At 37.2% G+C, this 20,123-nt stretch overlaps 1 protein-coding gene across 10 annotated transcripts in view; it reads left to right on the forward strand.

Annotated features, from left to right (window-relative positions):
- The window catches only part of DNAH9 (dynein axonemal heavy chain 9), a 372,566-nt gene that overhangs the window by 292,781 nt on the left and 59,662 nt on the right, over window positions 1–20,123 (forward strand). For all 10 annotated transcript variants that reach the window (XM_077166001.1, XM_077166002.1, XM_077166003.1 and 7 more), the window contains 2 exons: window positions 17,719–17,889; window positions 19,743–19,865. In XM_077166001.1, coding sequence (XP_077022116.1) covers window positions 17,719–17,889; window positions 19,743–19,865 — 294 coding nt within the window. The remainder of the gene's footprint in view (window positions 1–17,718; window positions 17,890–19,742; window positions 19,866–20,123) is intronic.

The following is a 20,123-nucleotide window of genomic DNA, read 5'->3' on the forward strand; positions in this document are numbered from 1 at the left end:
AGAGGTTCTCTGGGGGTCACTCTTAGGCATAAGTATAAGAAGGCTTAGCTTCCCCTTTGCAGGAGTAAGATTCATAAAGGCAAGCTCCAAAATTGAGGGCTCGTCATATTAAATTGTTAGTCCCGAATGCTTGAGAGAATATCAGGAATTCCCCAGGTGGGGAAGTTTAAAATTTCTGTTTTCACCCAGTCCCTTGAGGGGACATTGCAATTTTTTTTTTTAATTTTCTGACCAGATTGCTCTGGGATGTATCAGTGCATCACATTAACAGGTAAAACCAACAAGATCTCATTCCTTATTCAAGGTTCTATGTAATTATGGTGTTTAAATAAGCTGACCATACAAGATAAATTATATAGTGTGCTATAGAAAGTATAAATTTGCACCAAATAAATATCTCTTCCTTTGGTTTCACACAGAAGTTGAAGTTTTAAAACACAGTCAATGCCAACTTTTACCGAGTATGCTGATTTACCTTAGTGAAGCAGCCAGATCTGATTCATTCATATCTCTATTTTAACTCTGATCTCCTTTTCAGCTTTTTTAACAGTTGCTGTACAGGGTAATACAGAGCTTTCAGAGCTGCAGAACTCTTAGCTCTAAGTCTCAGTTATCAGACAGATACCCAGAGTTCCAGGGACCAAACAGATTATACATAAAGAGTTCAGCATCTCAGAAATTAGAAATAACCATTACAATTCAGGAACAGATGTGCCTGCTGTAAGAACTTACAATCTAGGAACCTTTACAATAAGCCTTCCCTAGATAACCAAAGCTCTCAGATTCATTCTCAAGTTTGCACATTATAATTATTTCATAATAGTGAAATGTTATAAAGTTTGTCGTTTTGTTTCTGGCATATTTCACTCAACATACTGTCCTCAAACTCCATTCACCTTGTTGCATGCCTGGGGCTCATTTAGTTGGAGATGGCATTTTTCCTTTTCACAATCCTCTTCCCTTAACTCAGCATAGTCTCTACCAATTGGATGAATTGTGTGCAATGTTTTATATTTTCTCATAGTACTTGGCCTTACATTACATCAAAATAGCATGCAAAAACCTTGGAATCAAGGAAACAATATGACAGATATTTTACTTTGTAAAAACCAGTAGCATGGTATGGACAGATGAGTAAACATATGGATTAAAAATAAATAAATAATAGAGGGACAAATGTTAAAATTAAAAATATACATAGATTGGATAGATGGAAATACTAGTGGTCAATGAGAGGGAGGGGTAAGGGGTATGAGTTTTTTCTTTTTTCTTTTTTCTTTTTATTTCTTTTTCTGGAGTGATGCAAATGTTCTAAAAAATGATCACAGTGATGAATATACAACTATGTGATGATATTGTGAGCCATTGATTGTACACCATGTATGGATTGTTGGTATGTTAAGAATGTATGTGCTGGTATGTTGTTTTGTCAATGAAAATTTTTTTTAAAGTAGCAAAATATCCTTGGTTTTTACCACATTTCCCATGTTTTCCCTATTGAGGATATATTAGTTTATAATAATTAAAAGGAAATAAAAGTTATTTTAAAATATAATTCCACATTTGAGAAAATGACAAATAAAAGCATTATTACATGTTAAAAGCCATATAAAAGTTAGCATGATAAACCTAATAACTATGGGATCCCCTCTCTAGTTCCAAGAGTAGTTGAAATTGACCTTAGCTATCTACCAAAAGCCTAACATGGAAAGTCTTTCCTAAAAACAAAAATACAGATGAGCCTATGAAAATGAGTTCAAAAAATGTTGTCAGTTATTTTGCAGCCATCATGTCTTGATACAGGCTTGTTTTGTCATTGGAAACTCTATTTTTAAAAAAGAGGTATTTGGGGGTCCTATGCTGTTAGTAAGAATTTCCAAGGTCAAATGTTTATTGACTAGCTTGATCTCTGAGAATAGATAGTGACAGAAAGATGAAGTGAGTTTTTCTTCAAAAATACTAAAACCAAAGAAGAAAAGGAGGGAGCCAAGATGATGGCTTAGTGAAGTGTGGGATTTAGTTCGTCCTCCAGAGCAGCGAACAACTAGTAAATAGCCAGGAACAGAACAGAACAACTGCTGAGGCCATATTAGTGACTGGACACACAGCATATTCCAGTCTGTACAAGCTGGGCCAGCTGTGAGCCCACCCAGAACTGTGAGTCCCCCAAGCCATGGCAGCCCATGCTCCTCCCCCACAGACTGCTTCCCAGAGAGGAAAGGAAAGAGACTTTACTAACAGCAACAGAGTGAGCTCCACCAAGCTCCAATAGAGAATTAATTAACAAATTCTGACTACTAAAAATAAGCCCCCATCTCAGCTGAACCTCAAGTAAAAGTGGAGGTTGCTGGTCCCCCCACACCACCCCGGCACAGAGAGGGCAGGGTTGACAGAAAAAGAAGGAAAAAACACGTTTTTCTGGATTGAACAGCACAAAATACTTGAAAGGGTCTGGGCCCTGAAGGAAAGGCTCCAACTGCCCCAAGAAGGTCAAATTCTCAGACCCAGCTTGTCTGAGAGTTTGTCTGGAGGCTATGCCTTCCACAGGAAAGGGGTGGGACTCAAGTCAGGTGGAACCCCTCCCTCAGGGAATTGAGACCCAGGGTCTGGAAAACTGAAGCAATTAAAGACAGCCTACAACCTCTTCTCTGTCTCAACCACATCCCCAGCAGGGAGAGTCTGCTGAAGTTAAAGGTACCACATCACCTTACACTGGTGGGACCTGCAGGCAGACAAGTGCCACATACAGGGCAGGATAGGAAAAGCACAGAGTCTAGAGGCTTCATAGGAGAATCTTTCAAACTGCTTGGGTCTCACCCTCAGGGAAAACTGACACAGATGACTCTTTTCTCCTGAGAGGAGACAAGTTTTGTCTGGGAAAATATGACTGAGGGCTATAATACCTAAGTGGATCCCCCTAAGGGGGGTAAAAGGCACCATACAGGCAGGGCAAGAAACAAGAACTGAAAAATTCTGATCTGTTTAACAAAACTTAAGCTAGAGGTCTAGAATAAGCTGAACTGATTGTCAAAGAACAGAGAGACAACAAAGTCATCCAGCAAGAAAATCCTAAGTAAAAAAAAGCAAGAACAATCCTCAGAATAAACTAATTAAGGAAATTAAATGCCTAGATGCCAGCAAAAAATAATGAATCATACTAGGAAAATTGAAGATATGGCCCAGTCAAAGGAACAAACCAACAATGCAAATGAGATACAAGAATTGAAACAATTAATTCAGAATGCTCAAATAGACATGGAAAACCTCATCAAAAATCAAATCAATGAATTGAGGGAGGATATAAAGAAGGCAAGGGATGAACAAAAAGAAGAAATCAAAAGTCTGAAAAAATACATCACAGAACTTATGGGAGTGAAAGGCACAGTAGAAGGGATGAAAAACAAAACAAAACAATGGAAACCTATAATATTAGATTCCAAGAGGTAGAAGATAGGATTAGTGAGCTGGAGGATGGAACATCTGAAATCTGACAAGCAAAAGAAAATATAGGGAAAAGAATGGAAAAATAATATGTAGAGTTGTGTTCCAGTAGCCACGTTTCTTGCTGATGATTGAACAATGATATAGCTTTCACAATGTGACTCTGTGATTGTGAAAACCTTGTGTCTGGTGCTCCTTTTATCTACCATATCAACAGCTGAGTAGAACATATGGAATAAAAATAAATAATAGGGGGAACAAATGTTAAAGTAAATTTAGTTTGAAATGCTAGTGATAAATGAAAGCGAGGGATAAGGGGTATGGTATGTATAATCTTTTTTTTCTGTTATCATTTTATTTCTTTTTCTGTTGTCTTTTTATTTCTTTTTCTAAATCAATGCAAATGTTCTAAGAAATGATGAATATGCAACTATGTGATGATATTAAGAATTACTGATTATATATGTAGAGTGGAATGATATGTTAATATTTTTGTTTGTTGTTAATTTTTTTATTAATAAATAAAAATTAAAATTAAAAAAAGTTCCACAACCAGACAGTGGCAAAAGCAGAAAAAAAAAGAATGGAAAAATATGAATAGGGACTCAGGGAATTGAAAGACAATATGAAGCACATGAATATACATGTTGTGGGTATCCCAGAAGGAGAAGAGAAGGAAAAAGGAGGAGAAAAAATGATGGAGGAAATTATCACTGAAAATTTCCCAACTCTTATGAAAGACTTAAAATTAAAGATCCAAGAAGTGCAGCATACCCTAAACAGAATAGATCCACAGACATACTTAAAGACACTTACTAATCAGAATGTCAGATGTCAAAGAGAAAGAGAGAAATGTGAAAGCAGCAAGAGAAAAGCAATCCATCACATACAAGGGAAGCCCAATAAGACTATGTGTAGATTTCTCAGCAGAAACCATGGAAGTGGGAAGATAGTGGAATGATATATTTAAGATACTAAAAAAGAAAAATGGCCAACAAAGAATTCTATATCCAACAAAATTGTCCTTCAAAAATGAGAGGGAAATTAAAATGTTTTCAGACATAAAAATCACTGAGGGAATTTGTGACCAAGAGACTGGCTCTGCAAGAAATATTAAAGAGAGCACTAGAGACAGATAGGAAAAGACAGGAGAGAGCAGTGTGGAGAAGAGTGTACAAATGAGACTATCAGTAAAGGTAAAAAGAAGAAAAATTAGATATGACATATAAAACCCAAAAGGCAAAATGGTAGAAGAAAGTACTGCCCTTACAGTAATAACACTAAATGTTAAACTCCCCAATCAAAAACTTAGACTGGCAGAATGGATTAAAAAACAGGACCCATTTATATGATGTCTACAGGAGACACATTTTAGACACAAGGATAAACATAGGTTGAAAGTGAAAGGTTGGGGAAAGATATTTCATGCAAACAACAATCAGAAAAGAGCAAGAGTGGCTATACTAATATCCAACAAATTAGACTTCAAATGTAAAACAATTAATAGACAAGAAAGACACTATATATTAATAAAAGGAAAAATTCAACAAGAACACATAAAAGTCATAAATATTTATGCACCAAGCCACAGTGCTCCAAAATACACTAAAAGACAAACACTGAAAAGAGAAATAGACACATCTACCATAATAGTTGCAGTTTTCAATTCCTTGCCCTCATCAATGGACAGAACATCTAGACATAGGATCAATAAAGAAACAGAATTTGAATAATACAATAAACGAACTAGACTTAACAGACATTTATAGAACATTACACCCAGAACAGCAGCATACACCTTTTTCTCAAGGGCTCATGGATCGTTCTCAAGGATAGACCATATGCTGGGTCACAAAGCAAGTCTCAAAAAATTTTTAAAAATTGAAATCATGCAAAACACTTTCTTGGATGATAAAGAAATGAAGTTGGAAATCAATAATAGGCAGAGAGCCGGAAAATTCACAAATATATGGAAGCTCAACGACACACTCTTAAACAACCAGTGGATCCAGGAGGAAGTTACAAGAAAAATCAGTAAATATCTTGAGGCAAATGAAAATGAAAACACAACATATCAAAATTTATGGGATGCAGCAAAAGCAGTGCTAAGAGGAAATTTATTGCCCTAAATGCCTATATCAAAAAAGAAGAACAAAAATTGAGGAATTAACTGTTCACTTGGAAAAACTAGAGAAAGAACAGCAAACTAACCCCAAAGCAAGCAAAAGGAAAGAAATAATGAAGATTAGAGCAGAAATATATGAAATTGAGAACATGAAAACAATCAATAAAATCAACAAAACCATGAACCAAAACAGTTAGTTCTATGAGAAAATTAATAACATAGATGGACCCTTGGTGAGGTTGACAAAAATAAGAAGAGAGAGGATGCAAATAAATAAAAAATCAGAAATGGAAGAGGAGACATAATCACTGACCCCACAGAAAAAAAGGAGGTAATGAGAGGATATTATGAACAACTCTATGCTAGTAAACTAGAAATGTAGATCAAATGGGCAACTTCCTAGAAAGGCATGAACAACCAACATTGGCTTGAGAAGAAGTAGATGACCTCAACAAACCAGTAACAAGTAAAGAAATTGAATCAATCATTAAGAAGCTCCCCAAAAAGAAAAGTCCAGGACCAGATGGCTTCACATGTGAATTCTGCCAAACATTCAAGAAAGAATTAGTACCAATCCTGCTCAAATTCTTAAAAAAAAATTGAAAAGGAGGGAAAGCTACCTAACTCATTCTACGAAGCCAACATCACCATCATATAAAGACAGACAAAGATATTACAAGGAAAGAAAACTAAAGACCAAGCTCTCTAATGAATATAGATGCAAAAATCCTCAACAAAATTTGTGCAAATAGAACACAGGAGCACTTTAAAAGAATTATACACCATGACAAAGTAGGATTCATCCCAGGCATGCAAGGATGGTTCAACATAAGAAAATCAATTAATGTAATATACCATATCAACAAATCAAAGCAGAAAAACCATGGTTATCTTGATTGATGCAGAGAAGGCATTTGACAAAATTCAACATCCTTTCTTGTTGGCAACACTTCAAAGGATAGGAGTGGAAGGGAACTTCCTCAACATGATAAAGGGAATATATGAAAAACCCGTAGCTAACATCATCCTCAATGGGGAAAAACCGAAAACTTTCCCACTAAGATCAGAAAAAAGACAAGGATACTCACTATCACCATTATTAGTTATGTGCTGGAAGTTCTAGCCAGAACAATTAGACAATAAAAAGAAATGCAAGGCATCAGAGTTGGAAAGGAAGAAGTAAAACTCTCGCTCTTTGCAAATGATATGATACCATATGTCAAAAACCCTGAAAAATCCACAGTAAAACTACTAGAGCTAATAAATGAGTACAGAAAAGTGGCAGGTTACAAGATCAACACTCAAAAATCTGTAGTGTTTCTATACACTAGTAATGAACAATCTGAGGGGGAAACCAAGAAACGAATTCCATTTACAATTGCAAAAAACAGAATAAAATATTTAGGAATAAATTTAACTAAAGATACAAAAGACCTATACAAAGAAAACTACAAGAAATTGTTAAAAGAAATCACAGAAGACTTAAATAAATGGGAGGGGATACTGTATTCATGGATTGGAAGACCAAATATAGTTAATATGTCAATTCTACCTAAATTAATTTACAGATTCAATGCAATACCAATTAAAATCCCAAAAACTTGCTTTTCAGAAATAGCAAAATCAATAACTAAAATTATCTGGAAGGGCAGGGTGCCCTGAGGGAAAAAAAAATGAAGTTGGAGGTCTCATTCTACCCGACAATAAGGCATATTATGAAGCTACAGTGGTCAAAACAGCATGGTACTGGCATAAAGATGGATATACTGACCAATGGAATCAAATAGAGTGTTCACATATAGACCCTCTCATCTATGGACAATTGTGGCAGTCAAGCCAACCTACCTGGGACAGAGCAATCTCTTCAATAAATGGTGCCTAGAGAACTGGATATCCATATGCAAAAGAATGAAAGAGGATCTATATCTCCCACCCTATACAAAAATTAACTCAAAATGGATCAAAGACCTAAAAATTAGATCTAAGACCATAAAACTTTTAGAAGAAAATGTAGGGAAATATCTCTTAAATCTTATAATAGGAGGTGGTTTCCTAGATCTTACACCCAAAGCACAAGCATTGAAGAAAGAAATAGATAAATGGGAACTCATCAAAATTAAACACATTTGTGTATCAAAGAACTTTGTCATGAAAGTGAAAAGACAGCCTACACAATGGGAGACAATATTTGGAAACGATACATCAGATAAAGGTCTAGTGTCCAGAATATATAAAGAGACTGTTCAACTCAACAACAAGAAGACAAACAACCCAATTACAAAACGGGCAAAAGACATGAACAGACACTTCTCAGAAGAGGAAGTACAAACGATCAAAAGGCTCATAAAAAGATGGTCAACTTCCCTGGCTATTAGGGAAATGCAAATCAAAACCACAATGAGATATCATCTCACACCCACAAGAATGGCCCTTATCAATAAAAGAGAAAACAACAAGTGTGAGAGAGGATATGAAGAGTTACACTTACCCACTGTTGGTGGGAATGTAAATGGTACAACCCCTGTGGATGGCAGTTTGGCAGTCCCTCAGGAAGCTAAGTATAGAATCGCCATATGATCTGGCAATACCATTGCTAGGTATCTGCTCAGAAGACATGAGGGCAAGGACACAAACGAACATTTGCACACCAAAGTTTATTGCAGCATTATTTGCAATTACCAAGAGATGGAAATTGCCCAACAGATGAGTGGCTAAACAAGCTGTGGTATATACATACAATGGAATATTATGTAGCTGTAAGACAGAATAAAGTTATGAAGTACGTAACAACATGGATGGACCTTGAAGATATTATGCTTAGTGAAATTAGCCAGAAGCAAAAGGACAAATACTATATTGTCTCACTAATGTGAACTAATATTAATGAATGAACTTGGAGAATTTCAGTTAAAAACAGAGACCATCAGGAGATAGAAATAGGGTAGATATTGGGTAGTTGGAGCTAAAGGGACACAGATTGTGCAACAGGACTGATTGCAAAACTTCAGAAATGGATAGCACAGTACTACCTAACTATAATACAATAATGCTATTACACTGAATGAAGCTGAATGTGAGAATGATAGAGGGAGGAGGGTTGGGGGCACAAATGAAATCATAAGGAAAGATAGATGGTAAAGACTGAGATGTTATAACCTAGGAATGCCTAGAGTGTACAATGATAGTGACTAAATGTACAAATTTAAAAATATTTTTGCATGAGGAAGAAGAAGGAAGGAATGTTAATATTGCAGGGTGTTGAAAATAGATGGTAATTCATATTTTAAGACTTTAACTTACGTGTGAGATTAAAGTAAAAAATGTTTATTTGGTACAAAATTTATATTTTGACTAGTGCATCTCCTAATATAACTGAACACCATAAGTACATGGAACCTTGAGTAGGGCATGAGACTTTGTAGGTTTGTCCAGAGTGAGGCCCCAATAAATGCCAGAATGATTTGAATAGTGAATAAAGAAGTATTTGCAAAGTCTCTTGGGGGAATGGTAAGAAAGAGGGAAAAATTCAACTTCCCCATTAGGAGAAGGCCTGATATTCTCACCAACAGTGAGGACAAAACAAAATCAATAGGCCAAGCCTTCAGTCTTGGTGTTTGTTCATATGAAACTTATCCCCACAAAGGATAGGCTAAATCTACTCAAAAATAGGCCCAAGAGTCACCCCAAAGAACCTCTTTTGTTACTCAGATGTGGGCTATCTCTCAGCCAACACAGCAAGCAAACTCACTACCCTCCCCCTGTCTACATGGGGCATAGATCCCAGGGGCATAAACCTCCCTGGCAACATGGGACAGAAATCCTAGAATGAGCTGGGACTCAGTATCAACGGATGGAGAAAACCTTCTCAACTGAAAGGGAGAAGAGAGAAAGGAGACAAAATAAAGTGTCAGTGGCTAAGAGATTTCAAATAGAGTTGAGAGGTTATCTTGGAGTTTATTCTTATGCATTATATAGATAACCCCTTTTTAGTTTAAAGTGTATTAGAGAGGCTAGGGGGAGGTGCCTGAAACTGTAGAGCTGTGTTCCAGTAATCATGTTTCTTTAAGATGACTGTATAATGATACAGCTTTCACAGAGTGATTTTGTGATTGTGAAAACCTTGTCTGATGCTCCTTTTATCTATGGTATGGACAAATGAGTAAAAAATATGGATTAAAAATAATAAATAACGGGGGAACAAATGTTAAAATAAATTGGGTAGAGGGAAAGAAATACTAAAACAGCAGTATGCTTAGAAGCTTTCAGTGATTTGAAGAAAAAATGGCTCTTGGAGTTTTCCTGGTCCCTGGGGTTTCTTTGGTCTTGGTGGACCCACTCTTGCATGAGGTTGAATTGTACAGTTCCTGGTTCCAGAAGTGAAAGCAGAGGAGTTCTCAGGGCACAGATGCTCCAGAGAGGCCAATGTTTCCTTCTGAACCGGAAACACACCTCCCAGGTCTAAAAGGTGTTTTGAGCAGGAATAGGTTACAATGTTTGTATTTGCTTTCATACAAGCAAAATCTCTCCAAGAACCAGGTTTTGAATGAGCTTGGAAGTTCATAACATGGTTAAGATGTAACTTAAATAAATTGATGGCAAGGTAATTTTTCTTCAAAATTCAGCCAAACCTCTCTCTTTTTAAGCCCAACTCTGCAAATAAAATTATTACCTCCTATGTGGGACATGACATCCAGGGGTGTAAGTGTTCCTGGCAACATGGAACATGACTCCCAGGGATGAGCCTGGCCCTGGCACCAGGGGATCGACAATGCCTTCCTGACCAAAAGGGGGAAATGAAATGTAACAAAATAAGGTATCAGTGGCTAAGAGAGTTCAAATAGAGAGGCTATTCTAGAGGCTACCCTTATGCAAGTTTTAGCTAGATATTGCTAATTGACACAGTTTGCCAAACCCCAACCAACCATCATTCCTGTTAAATATAAAGAACACCTAGGGCTCTATCTGAGATCCCACAAAAGTTTCACACAATACAATTACTTTTCAGAAACCTAAAATCTTCAGATAGTTCCTAGGCCAGATAAGTCCACGATCATCAACCAGTTCCATCCCCCTATCTGTTTTCAACATGAATAAAGTTCAAATGGGCATAACCCAAATATCCCTAAAGATTGGGAAAAGAATCTAAGGAAAAGGAGGAGTGGTAACAGAGAAGATAGGAATTAACAAGTGATTATGACTACGGAATCATATTGATATTTCTTTTTAGTCTCCAGTGTTTTAGGGCAGCTTGAAGGAAAAACCTGTAATTGTGCAACTGTAACATATACCAAATTTTGATATCTGTTCTATAACTACTTGTTAAAATGTATTTTGAAATTTATTGCTTTTTGCATATGTGTTATATTTCACAATAAAAAAATATTAAGTTTAAAAAACTCAGCCAAAAACCAAGAGAGGATTAAAGAGAAATGCTCATGGGGTGCCAGAGAGCCCTGATTGAGAAGACTGATTGATGAAAGGTCCAGTTTCCTCTGTTTGAAAACTGCAGGAGAAGAATAGCATTTCCCAAAAAGATCAGATAGAAGCAAACGAAACACAGAGCACTGGTCCCAAACTTGAGACCCATAGAATTGCTTTTTTTTTTTTTTTTGGTGTTTGTCTTGGCCTTCAAAGAAATATTTTCAAATATTTTGATTGTTTGTTGACAATTAAGAATTGGGAGATTTTTATATAAAACCCCAATTCCTGGCTTTTCCTAAAAGTTTGAAAAATTCAGCATCTCCAGCTTGCATTCCACATTGCATAAATTTATGGTACTAAGAGATGGCCACTCCCTAGATGGACAAGTGTCTCTGTGTGGCCGCAGTCCCTGCCACTCCCTATATGTTCCTACATACCTGGCTTCTGAAGACGTTGGAATTTGAAATCATTAGTATAGAGCATCTCTCATACTTTGCCAGGACACAGTCATTCATTTAACTAATGTTTTCTCATCATTTATTATATGTAAACAGCTGAAATGATTTCTGGGAAAGATAAGAAAGTAAGTGTGCTTATAATCTGGTGTTAGTGAAAATATAAAAAATGTCTAAGATAGAAGGTAATGGACAAGAACTCTAAAAAAGCTACAAAACTCACAGGTACCTATAAGTGAGAGCCAACACAAAGAAGAGACCTGTGATCAGGAAGCCACAGAGGAACTGGAACCAGCACCAGTGCTTTTCAGACACCTAGAGTCAGAAGAAAAGGAAGATTTTCTTAGGATGGAAAAGGAAAAAGAGAGGCAAAATTAGTTTAGTGTAAAGAAAATGCTGTATGCCTAGGTTTTTATTTTCTCAAAAGCTTTTCTTGAATTATGAATCACTTTGTTCAAACTTAGTTGATAGAGAATCTTTAGTGACCCATGTCATTTTTAAAAAGACAGAGTTTTAGAGAGAAGTCATAATAACCACCTGGGGAAACCTATCCTTTTGGTCTCTATGCTACCCTCATCAGTAGATGGAAGCTTTCCAAGCTGCCATAGTGCCAGATGACATTACCAGTCTCTAATGTGCCATTATTCAAATCCAAAACTTACTGAGTGAGATTAAGCATCACTGAATTGACTTGAAGGTGGTCAAAGAAGATTTTGCTAGATTTTTCTTCTTCAAAGCTAGGTGAAGAAAGACTGTGGGAGCTTTGCTAATGAGAAACCCATTGAACTACTGAATGGAAAGAGGATTGCACATTTGTTCACCATTTTGTAAATGAGGAAATTCTGAGACTGGAATCTTACATGATTTCCATTGCAGTCCCAATACCTGACATGAGAAAGACTTAAGATGTTTTATTTCTTTGAAGCTGCCAAGGGGAAATAAAGAAAAGATAAGAAATCTAAATAGCTAAGAATTGAAAACGTATAGCTTATATCTTGGTTTTTATTTGCTTTACTGGTTCATTCTATTTTGTCACATTTAAAATGCAGCACTTTTAGAATATAGATCTATTTTTATACTCAGTATCTAAGTTTAAAACAATAAAAATTGGTTTATATTATTTTTATTTCCTATTATATTTTAATGTATAATTCAGAATACTGGAAAGGGCTATGTCCAAGAAAAAGGGGCACATACAGCTGGGTACCAACTCTGGCTCTTGACTGGTGAAATTGAGGGCTAGGGACTGTCTCTGAAAAAATACTTCCTTTTTTCTTTTTAAGCTCTTCTAAGTTGCTCATTAGAGAAAGCCTCAAGCATTTTCAATTGTCAGCACTGAGGGCAGAGTTAAGATAGGTTTGGGAGACAAAGTAACAAGTCAAGTGAAGGAGATAATTCCCTAAAGTGTGTATCTTTCTCAAAAAAAGTCAGGTGGGGCCCAACTCCAGTGGCAGCCCTCCTTCAGAGAATTCAGACCCAGGCCCTGGGGATCAAAAACTGTTTAAGCTTGCCTGGGAATCAAAATCAGGGACAGAGTCTGCTGAGAATTAAAGGCATCTCACCACTTTATTCCAGTGGGGATCTGAAGGCTGACAAACACCACCCGCTAGGCAGGATAGGAAAAGCACAGAGCCTAAAAGCTTCACAGGAAAGTCTGAAAACTTGCTGGGTCTCATCTTTAGGGAAACTTGGTACTTATTACACCCTCCTCCTGAGATGTGGGCCTGTCTGGCCTTGGAAAATCTGATTGTGGTCTACCATATCTTGAGAGACCCTCCTCAAAAAAAAAAAGTTTCATAGAGAAAGGGCAAGAACCAGAAAAACAAGAGCTGAAAAATTCTGATCAGTTAAACATAATATACTAGAGGTCTAGAATAAGTTGAGATGAATGCCAAAGAACAAATAGAGAACAAAGCCATCCAACAAGAAAATCCTAGGTTAAAGAATGAAAACAACCCCTGAAATAAACTAATCAAGGAAATCAGATGCATAGATACCAACAAAAAAAACTATGAGTCATACTAAAATGACTATATGGCTTGAAGGAACAAATTAACACTTTAAACGAGATAAAAGAGTTGAAACAACTAATTAAAGATGTTCAAACAAACATGCTAAATCAAATCATTGAGTTGGGGGAAGATATGACAAAAGAGAAGTAAGACATAAAGAAAACATTGGGCTACCATAAAGAAGAACTCAAAAGCTTAAAAAAACAAATGGCAGAACTTATGGGAATAAAAGGCAAAATAAAAGAGATGAAAAGCACAATGAAGACTTGCAAGAGATTTGAAGAGACAGAAGAAAGGATTAGTGAACTAGAGGACAAACCATCTGAAATCCAACACACAAGTGAAAATACAGGGAAACGAATGGAAAGAATATAAGCAGGGTCTCAGAAAATTGAATGACAACATGAAGCACATGAATATGCTTGTTAGGGGTGTCCCAGAAGGAGAAGGGAAAAGGAACAGAAAGACTAATGGAGGATGTAATCACTGAAAATTTCCCAACTGTTATGAAAGATATAAAATTACACATCTAAGAAGCAGAGTGTACCCCAAACAGGATAGATCTGAATAGACCTACTCCAAGACACTTATTTATCAGATTGTCAAATGTCAAGGACAAAGAGAGAATTCTGAAAGCAGCAAGTGAAGAGCAATCCATCACATACAAATATGTGGATTTCTCAGCAGAAATCATCAGATGAGAAGGCAGCAGTATGATATATTTAAGATAATGAAAGAGAAAAACTGCCAACAAAGAGTTCTACGTCCAGTAAGATTGTCCTTTAGAAATGAGGGTGAGTTTAAAGTATTTTCAAGCAAAGAGACACTGAGGGAGTTTGTGAACAAGAGACCTGCTTACAAATACTAAAGGGAATACTACAGGCAGACAGGAGAGAGAAGTTTGGAGAAGAATATAGAAATGCAGGCTATCAGTAATGGTCAGAATAAAGTCACAACACATACACCAATATGGATGAAACTTGAGGACATTATGTCAAGTGAAATTAGCCAAAAACAGAAGGACAAATCCTGTATGGTCTCACTAGTATGAACTAATATTAATGAGTGAACTTTGAGAGTTAAAGTTGAGAAGACAGGTTATCAGGAGATAAAATGAGGGTAGAGATTGGGCATTTGATGCTGAAGGAGTATGGAATGTTCAACAGGATTGATTGTAAAGATCCAGAAATAAAATAAAGATAGCACAGTACTATCTGATGGTAGAAAATATTGTAAGTACACTGAAGAAAGCTGAATGTGAGTATGGTTGAAAGAGGAAGGCTAGGGGCATGTATGACAAAAGAAGGAATGATAGAGGATAAAGACTGGAACTGTATAACCTAGTGAAACCTAGAGTGGACAATGATGGTGATTAAATGCACAAATATAAGAATGTTTTTCCATAAGGGAAAACAAATGAATGTAAACATTATAAGGTGTTGAAAATGGGATGGTATATGGAAAGATACAATCATGCAATTGCATGCAAACTAGGATCTATAGTTAACAGTAACATCGTAATATGCTTCCGTTAATTGTAACAAAGGCAATATGCCAAAGCTCAATATCAATAAGAGGGGGATATAAGGGATGGTTATGGGATTCTTGGTGGTGGTGTTTCTCCTTTTTATTTTATTTTTATTCTTCCTTTTTTCCTTTTTCTTCCTCTTTGGAAGAAATGGAAATGTCCTCATAGAGATTGTGGTAATGAATGCATGACTATGTGATTATACTGGGAACCATTGATTGTTTGCTTAGGATGAATAGTATGAAGTATGAATAAAACTGTTTAAAAATAAACAGAAAGATACAAGTTCTGGAGAAAATGTGGAGAAGAGAGAGATGCACCTATTCACTGTTGGTGGGGAAGTAGAATGGTGCACCTCCTCTGGAGGGCAGTGTAGTGGTTCCATAGGAGGCTAAGTATAAGGTTGCTGTATGATCCTGCAACCCCATTATTAAAAATATACTTGGAAGAACTGAAAGCAGGGACATGAATAGGCCTTTGCACACTGGTGTTTATGGAATCAGTATTCACAGTTTGCAGTGGATGGAGATGGCCTAAGGGTACATCAACTGATGAATGGAGGGGCAAACTGTGGTGTATGCATACAATGGAATATTAAGTGGCTGCAAGAAGGAGTGAAGCTGTGAGGCATACAACTAGGTGAATGAAACTTAAGGACAGTATGTTGAGTGAAATAAGCAAGAAACAAAAGACAAATATTATAATGCCTCCCTAATATGGATTAACTATAATGTGCAAACTCTGAGAATTGAATTCTAGAGCATAGGTTATCAGGGGAGATTTATTGTAAAGGTTCCTAGATAGTAGGCTCTTATGGCAGTCATAACTATTCCTGAGCTGTAAAGGTTATTTCTAAATTCTGAGATGCTGAACTCTTTATGTACAACCTGGTCCTCCCTTGGTCATCTCCCTGCAGCTTTGAAAGTCAGCATTATCCCATACAGCAACTATTAGAAAAGCTGAAGGAAAGATCAGATTTCAATTAGTGGTATGAATGACACTGATCTAGTTAGGACTAAGGTAAAGGATGATATTGACTGTGTTTTAAAACTTCAATTTCTGTGTGAGACCAAAGGAAGAGATATTTATTTGGTGCAAAACTTTTATTTTCTATAGCACACTATCTAATTTAACTTTCAAGTTCAGTTTATTCAAATTATGTAACCATAATTACATGGAACCTTGAAAAGGGAGTGTGAAATCTTGTTTATTTGTATAGGTTAGTGTGATGCCCCATACATTCCAGAGTAATCTGGGCAGAGAATAAAAAAATATTTGCAAAGTCCCCTTGTTGGACTGGGGGAAAATGTAGAAATCTTAAACTTCCCCAACTGAGGAATTCCTGATATTCTCACAAGCATTGGAGACTAACAATTTAGTAGGACGAGCCCTCAATTTTGGAGCTTGCCCTTATTAAACTAATTTCTGCAAAGGGGAAGCTAAGCCTTCTTATAATTATGCCAGAGTGACCCCCAGATATCCTCTTATGTTACTCAGATGTAGCCTCTCTCTCAAAGCCAGTTCTGCAGGTGAGCCCTCCCTGCTACATAGGACATGACTCCCACGGGTGTAAATCTCTTTGGCAAGATGGGACATGACTCCCGGGAATGAGCCTGGACCTGGCATTGTGGGATTGAGAAAGCCTTCTTGACCAAAGGGGAGAAGAGAAATGAAACACAGTGGCTGAGAGAGTTCAAATAGAGTTGAAAGGTCATTCTAGAGCTTATTCTTATGGATTATATGGAATATTCCTTTTTGGGTTTTAGTGGATTAGAATTGCTGGAAGGAAACACCTGAAACTGTTGAACTGTAATCCAGTAGCCTTGATTCTTGAAGACATTTGTATAACTATATAGCTTTTACAGTGTGACCATGTGATTATGAAAACCTCATGACTGACACTCTCTTTATCCTTTGTGTGGTCAGAGAAGCAAAAAAATAAGGACAAAAAATAAATAATAGGAGGATAAGGGATATGAGATGTTTTGGGTATTTTTTTTTTCATTTTTATTTTTATTCCTATATGTATTTTTTTTGAGTAATGAAAATGTTCAAAAATTGATTGTGGTGATGAATGCACAACCATATTACAATACTGAAGCATTGGTTGCACACTTTGGAAAATTATATGGTATGTGAATATATCTCAATAAACTTGCATTTAAAAAGAGGGGGTAGAGGACTCATCAAGTAACTGCAGATTTAATAGGAAAAAAAATAAAGAACAAATGAGATTCTTATCATTACCAAAAGGAATATTGTGAATTAAACATATTCTGAGAGTTCATAACATGCAGATGCCTATTTTAGGCAACATAGTTGTCCAAGACATTGTTCTAACCCAAAGATTTTATAACTAGTGATATAATCATTGATCCCAGTTGTCTATCATTGGCTGCATTACTTTGTAATCAGGTAGTTATCCAACAAAAATTTATTAGCTTTAATTTAATTGTGTTTGACTACTGAGCATTTATTTTTCATTATTGAAGCTGTAGGCTATTGCCTGTTTATTACATAGTTTTACCCACTTTGTCGCATCATAATAATTCATATGAGCAAACTAAAGAAAAGAACTAAAGCATGTTTTCCTGTTTCACTGTTGCTTCTTGGTAGAATATGCTAGGAAAGCATTTCTGCAGACTGGAAAATTGTAATGTCCTTCACAGATAAGGCCACTAACTATATAGAGAGAGAGCTGTATAAATCACCCACATCTTGCCTTCTCCCCGCCAGGCCTTCAGTATTGTGTTCCAGAAGGCTGTGGAGAGGGCCGCTCCTGATGAGAATCTCAAGGAGCGTGTCAACAATCTCATAGACAGCATCACTTTCTCTGTGTACCAGTACACCACCCGTGGGCTCTTCGAGTGTGACAAGCTGACTTACCTTGCCCAGCTCACCTTCCAGGTAGGATGACTGAAGTAGTTACAATCTTTTTAGTGCCCCAAAATTACTTCTCTCTGGCCCATAAAGTTGGCATAAAAACTTTTCCTTTTTAACATCTCTGTCTTTAGTATGTCTCTTGATGTCTAGGTAGAAGCCTCTAACAAGAAGGTCCAGTATGCTGCATGCATGCAGCCCCCACCAACATCCTATTCATGCTGACATGATTGGTCAGTCATTATACTCTGTCATTTGACCTCAAGTGGGGAGTAGAGAAGGTCAGGAGAATAAGCTACACTGACACTCAGGCATAAACTCAGACTTGGGGATGCTCCAACAGGGAAACCCAGCACATAAGTCTCCTTAATAGAGGCCTCCAGCAGCAACTACCAGTCAATCCAAACTGACACTAAGGAGGAAACCAGTTGGCCGTACCAACAACTAAATTCTTTTGGGGATTCTGTAAGAACTTTGCTAGAATATTTGTCATTATCTACTTACCTTTATGGTTGCATATTTACCTGTCCCAAACGTCCCTTGACATAAGAAATTGCATAGGTCTTTCTATAGCCACAGTAGTCTTGCCCTGAATAAGTTTTTATTAGCTTTGATTTTTAAGGGCTTGGGAGCATCAGAACTTCCAGAGTTACTAGATCTTTAATAAGAAACCCTTGCCTTCCTCTCACTCTCAGCCATAAAAATTCATGAAAACTTATTTCCCTGAATTTACCCTTCTGATCACTGAGAATTGGAACTTTTTTCCATATGTAAATTGGAAATACAGACTAGCTCCTTTCCAATTCTAAAAATCAGTGATTCTGTGATCACCTATGTGCTGGGTCCCCCTGTTGGAGCATCCCCAAGTCTGAGTTTATGCCTGAGTGTCAGTGTAGCTTCTTCTCCTGACCTTCTCTAGTCCCCACTTGAGGTCAAATGACAGCTTGGCTCTCGCAAAGAGAACTTAGACCGCAACATAGACTCATTTCCCTCCTTCCACTCATTTTCCCCAGAGTCCAAGGACATCTACCCATAGCTCTGACCCTTATCTCCTCATAAAATATTCCACCCTCCTTTTACAAAGTCTTCACCTCATCTGCTGTTTCCAGCTTTTCTTCTTACAGATTTTTCCTCAAACTGACCATCTTATTTTCTTCTTAATGAGCATTCCCATCTATAACTTTACAGCGCAGAACATTATTTGAAGCTGGGAGAATAACCCTTCCCAAAGTGAACCCTTGACTTCAGCCACACCAAAAGCTTCCCCTCCCACGCATACTTCACTAACGCCGCTTCCAAGTTGCTGCACTTTTCATTTCTCCCTCCCCACAAAGTCTTCCTTTCCTGTCTAAATACTGTGATCTCTCAGCTTCTCCAGAACCTGATTCAAATGACTTACAGAAAGGTGAATCAGATTAACACTTCTCCCCCTGCTTGCTGATCACTCCTCTATTCTGGAAACTTCTCCCTGTTATTGATTCATATATACACTGTAACTTTGCATATATTCACATATTGCTTTGAAACTCTCCCCAAATCATATAATTTGTAAGTCATCTCCTCAATTAGATTACAGGAACCAAGCCTGATAAGCATGTTATTCATATCATTTATGTTAGATGCAGAATAAATGCCTACTAACCAAAATATAAAACTTTTCACTGTGTGCATTTAAGTCATCCTGATGTCTGGGGTGAAAAAAGAAGTGATGTGCCTGGATGTATATTTCCTTTCACTCCAACCTCTTTAAACAACCAGAAATTGATTGATAAGCTCTAGTGTTAGGAGCAGCAATAATTGCAGTGAGTGACAACCCCTGATACCTCCAGGCCCTGGTGACTGCCACAAGCAAAGAAACAGAGTGTCATTTCACATTGCAGATTCTCCTAATGAACCAAGAAATCAGTGCAGCAGAGCTGGATTTCCTGCTTCGGTCTCCTGTACAGACAGGCATCGTGAGTCCAGTGGAATTCCTCTCCCATCAGGCCTGGGGCAGCATCAAGGTTAGGTCTGACTTCAAAAAAAAAAAAAAGTGACTCTGATTATTCAGATAGTTCCCTAACACTTGTTCCCAGGAAGTCAGTGGAGCTCTTTTTGGGGGTTCAAACACAGTGCTAAGTGTTAAACATAGGCGCACCCCTTATCTACACCCCCACCACGGAGCTCACCTTTCCGGTGCCTGCAGCAAAGGCTTTGCAGAGGAGGGGCATGCTGGTTTGAGAGGGCTCTGCCTCCAGGGTGAGAGGGGATGGTAAGGTCCT

The sequence above is a fragment of the Tamandua tetradactyla genome, chromosome 6 (assembly GCF_023851605.1).
Source record: "Tamandua tetradactyla isolate mTamTet1 chromosome 6, mTamTet1.pri, whole genome shotgun sequence".
Lineage (NCBI taxonomy): Eukaryota > Metazoa > Chordata > Mammalia > Pilosa > Myrmecophagidae > Tamandua > Tamandua tetradactyla.